The sequence below is a fragment of the Diospyros lotus genome, chromosome 12 (assembly GCF_014633365.1).
Source record: "Diospyros lotus cultivar Yz01 chromosome 12, ASM1463336v1, whole genome shotgun sequence".
In the NCBI taxonomy this organism is placed as follows: Eukaryota; Viridiplantae; Streptophyta; class Magnoliopsida; order Ericales; family Ebenaceae; genus Diospyros; species Diospyros lotus.
Window position 1 is genome coordinate 30337716 of NC_068349.1, and position 3422 is coordinate 30341137.

The 3422-nt window shown below is 38.7% G+C and overlaps 1 protein-coding gene across 1 annotated transcript; it reads left to right on the forward strand.

The window, feature by feature from the left end:
- Positions 1-227: 227 nt before the first annotated feature.
- LOC127787605 (uncharacterized) lies at positions 228-2342 on the forward strand. Its single transcript, XM_052315669.1, has 4 exons — positions 228-414; positions 619-749; positions 843-1176; positions 1309-2342. Exons 1-4 carry the CDS (start codon positions 228-230, stop codon positions 2340-2342), a joined length of 1686 nt encoding a protein of 561 aa, XP_052171629.1.
- The last annotated feature ends 1080 nt before the right edge of the window (positions 2343-3422 follow it).

The window sequence follows — 3422 nt, forward strand, 5'->3', positions numbered from 1 at the left end:
AAGAACTTGAGGCTTCTTGCAATCTGCTGTCTTCTGCTGGCTTGGAAGTTGAGGAGCAAGACCTTCTCCGTCACTGAATTCTTGGTGAAATTGAAACTCCTCTCTCTCTCTCTCTCTCTCTCTCTCTCTCTCTCTCTCGATTTAGGTTTATGCATCATTTACATACATACATACATATATGTATATGTGCATTTGAACAGAGAAGCCGTGGACTTGATGGCCCCGATATGTCGGAAAAGATTATGACAATGGAGATGAAGATACTGGACACATTGGAATGGCGGATGCGCTCCTTGACCGCCATAGCTTTCACGGATTACTTCTTTCCCCATTTCGCAGTGAAAGATGATGTGAAGCCAATTGAAAAATTCACCCGTCAACGCATTTTGCAAACCGTTATCCAAGTTCAAGGAGGTAGGTAAAATCTTACCAAGAATTATGCATCAAGTTTTTATGAAGTATAACAGAATATCATTCGTTTGAATTGAGGTTGAATGTGTGTATCTTCGCGATGCAGTATCATTTTCTACAGTGTCCTCTTCAGTTTCTTGTCAATGAAATGGAGCTTGAATAATAATAATAATAATAATTGTTTATATATACATATTTTAATTCCAGATATGAAATTCACGAAGTTCAGGCCGTCAACTATTGCTGCATCAGCAATCCTTTGTGCCTCATTCAAGTCCTATCCCGACACATTCCATTGGTTCATTAGGAGGCTCTTCGCTTTCCCGTACCTAGACAAGGTAAGGGGAAAAAATGTTTCTGTAAAAACAGAGGAGGAGTGTCCATCCCCTATCAATTAAGAAAATAAATGAGGAATTCTGTATGCTATGCAGGATTTATCTCTGTGGCTGTGTACGAATGAGATGGGAATTGCGATAGAGGCTGGAATTATGATTAAGAAGGCAATAACAACTGTGCAAGCCAGGCAAAGGGAAGCCTTAATAAAAGCAAAAATTAAGGAGGATGCCAGAAAAGCCAGAGCCAAAGCCAAAGCCATAGCCAGAGCCAAAGCCAGAGCCAAAGCCATTGAGGAAGCCAGAGCCAAAGCCAGACCCGAAACCAGAGTAACTAAATTGGAGACAGCCAAAAGGATGAAGAAAGAAATAGAAAAGGAGGAAGCCAAAGCCAAGGAAGGAACAAAAATAGAGGAAGCTAAAGCCAAAGAAGGTACAAAAATGGAGGAAGCCAAAACCAAAGCCCAAGAAGGAACAAAAATGGAAGAAGCCGAAGCCAAAGCCAAAGAAGGAAAAAAAATGGAGGAAGCCAAAGAGACGAAGAAAGAAACAAAAATGGATCAAGCCGAAGAGATAAAGAAAGAAACAAAAATGGAGCAACCCAAAGAGATTAAGAAAACTGTGGAGGATGTTAGAAACAAAGGGAAGGAGAAAATATTTGAGCAGCCCAAACCCAAAGGACCAAAGTCATACGGAAATATCATTAAGTCACAAGCAGGAATTGTAATCAAGTCGGAAATGAGAGAAAAAATGGAGAAGGAGAAAATGATGCAGTCCAAACCCCAAGTACCAATCAAGACTAAGGAAGCTGAGGAAGCCAAAGGGACTAAGAAAGCAGAGGAGGAGGATGTTAGCAAGAAAGCCAAAGGGGCGGAGAAAATGGTTGGGGAGCCCAAACCCAAAGTAGCAACAGAACCAATCAAGACTAAGCAAGCTGAGGAAGCCCAAAGGATTAAGAAAGCAGAGGAAGAGGAGGCTAGAAAGAAAGCCAAAGGGAAGGAGAAAATGGTTGAGGAGCCCAAACCCAAAATAGCAACAGAAAAACCAATCAAGACTAAGCAAGCTGAAGAAGCCGAAAGGATTAAGAAAGCAGAGGAGGAGGAGGCTAGAAAGAAAGCCAAAGGGAAGGAGAAAATGGTTGAGGAGCCCAAACCCAAAGTCCCGAAAATTGCTAAGTCAGCAAAGGTACCAGTTAGGATTGGTAAAGGGCAGCCGAGATATAAGCCAAGGCCAAGGCCAAGGATAAGGCCAAGGCGAAGGGGAATGCCAAGGATAAAGGTAAAAAAAGTTAAGCTAGCAACTATTGAAGAGGAGCCCAGTGCAGAATATTTTGGAGAGGGGGAAATAATATTCCTAGATTTTCCACTCAATTGGCCAAGGGTTGAACTTGGTAATGATGATCTGGTTGTGGAACAACAACAACAACAACAACAACTCAACATCCCCAACGTTGGACCTCATCGACGACCTCAACCTCAACCTCAATCTCAAGCGCAAGCTCAACCTCAACCTCAACCTCAATCTCAAGCGCAAGCTCAACCTCAACCCCAGCCTCAGCCTCAGCCCAGACCCCCCAGACCCTGCTGCGGCTTTATGTAGTGGAGAGAAAGTACCTTCGTTGATTCTGTTACTGGGATCTCTATGACAAAACAGGAAAACAGATTTTGATTGAACAGCTAGCCAGCATTGCTTTTTTTTTTTCTTGCTTTTTGATTGAACAATTGGATTACTCGCATTCAAGTGAGGAGATGGACGAGTAATTGTCCGTTATCTGATAGAGATTACATACAAATAGGCAAGTGTACATCACAGTTCTATTCACCGACTCTCTTCTACCTATTTGTTTTGATACGTTCCAATTGAACCGACAGGTTATTTTTACATAAAATAACACTTAATTATATCTTCTACCTATTTGTTATTTTTACATAAAATAACACTTAATTTACTTGTTATATCTTTGTTTAAATGTACAATCTTTTATATAAAAATTTGTATAATAATTTCAATCAATCTTCTACATAAAATTCATTTTTACACAAAAATTTATATGATACTACTACTTACTTGAAAGGGAGAGAAAAACGTTAATTATATTTGTGAAAAAAAATTAATGCAATGTAGATTTATATTTAAAAACTAAAATAAAATATAAATAACACGTTGAATCTAACAATCAAATTCATTAGTAATTGTGCATTTATATTTTATTTTATTCTATTGTTATGAAGATTTAGTTTTATGGAGACCTTTTGTGATCTAAATTTATAGGAAAAACAAAAACAAGAGCAACACAAACATTAAAGTAAGTATTAGAGGTTCGAATCCTTATAGACTCAAAGTCTTGATGCACCTTGTCTCCTCTATGAGAGTTCCGTGCTCTTGAACTAAAGGGGGTCCATAGGGAGTATAGTTTTTTCTCAAATGTTTACTCCGAGTGTATATAGGTTGAAACCACATCTAAATTTACTTAAAAGATGAATTAAGGAAGAAGACCGCTCTCTCTCAAAATTAGTCGGGCGAACCTCAAAACCTTGGTCATCAAAAAGAAAAAAAAAATTACTAAAGACTTCTCTTAACACTGCTTTGTTCTGTCTGCAATGAGTAAAGAACACCGCTTTCTCTTAAGATTAGTCGGGTGAACCTCAAAACCTTGGTCATCAAAAGAAAAAAAAAAAA

Bases quoted from the DNA above. Each gene is read 5' to 3' on its own strand.
- LOC127787605 (XM_052315669.1), top strand. From the start codon at position 228: ATGTCGGAAAAGATTATGACAATGGAGATGAAGATACTGGACACATTG. The intron at 750-842 runs GTAAGGGGAAAA...TATGCTATGCAG, and splicing joins CTTTCCCGTACCTAGACAAG to GATTTATCTCTGTGGCTGTG. The intron at 1,177-1,308 runs GTACAAAAATGG...AAATGGATCAAG, and splicing joins GGAAGCTAAAGCCAAAGAAG to CCGAAGAGATAAAGAAAGAA.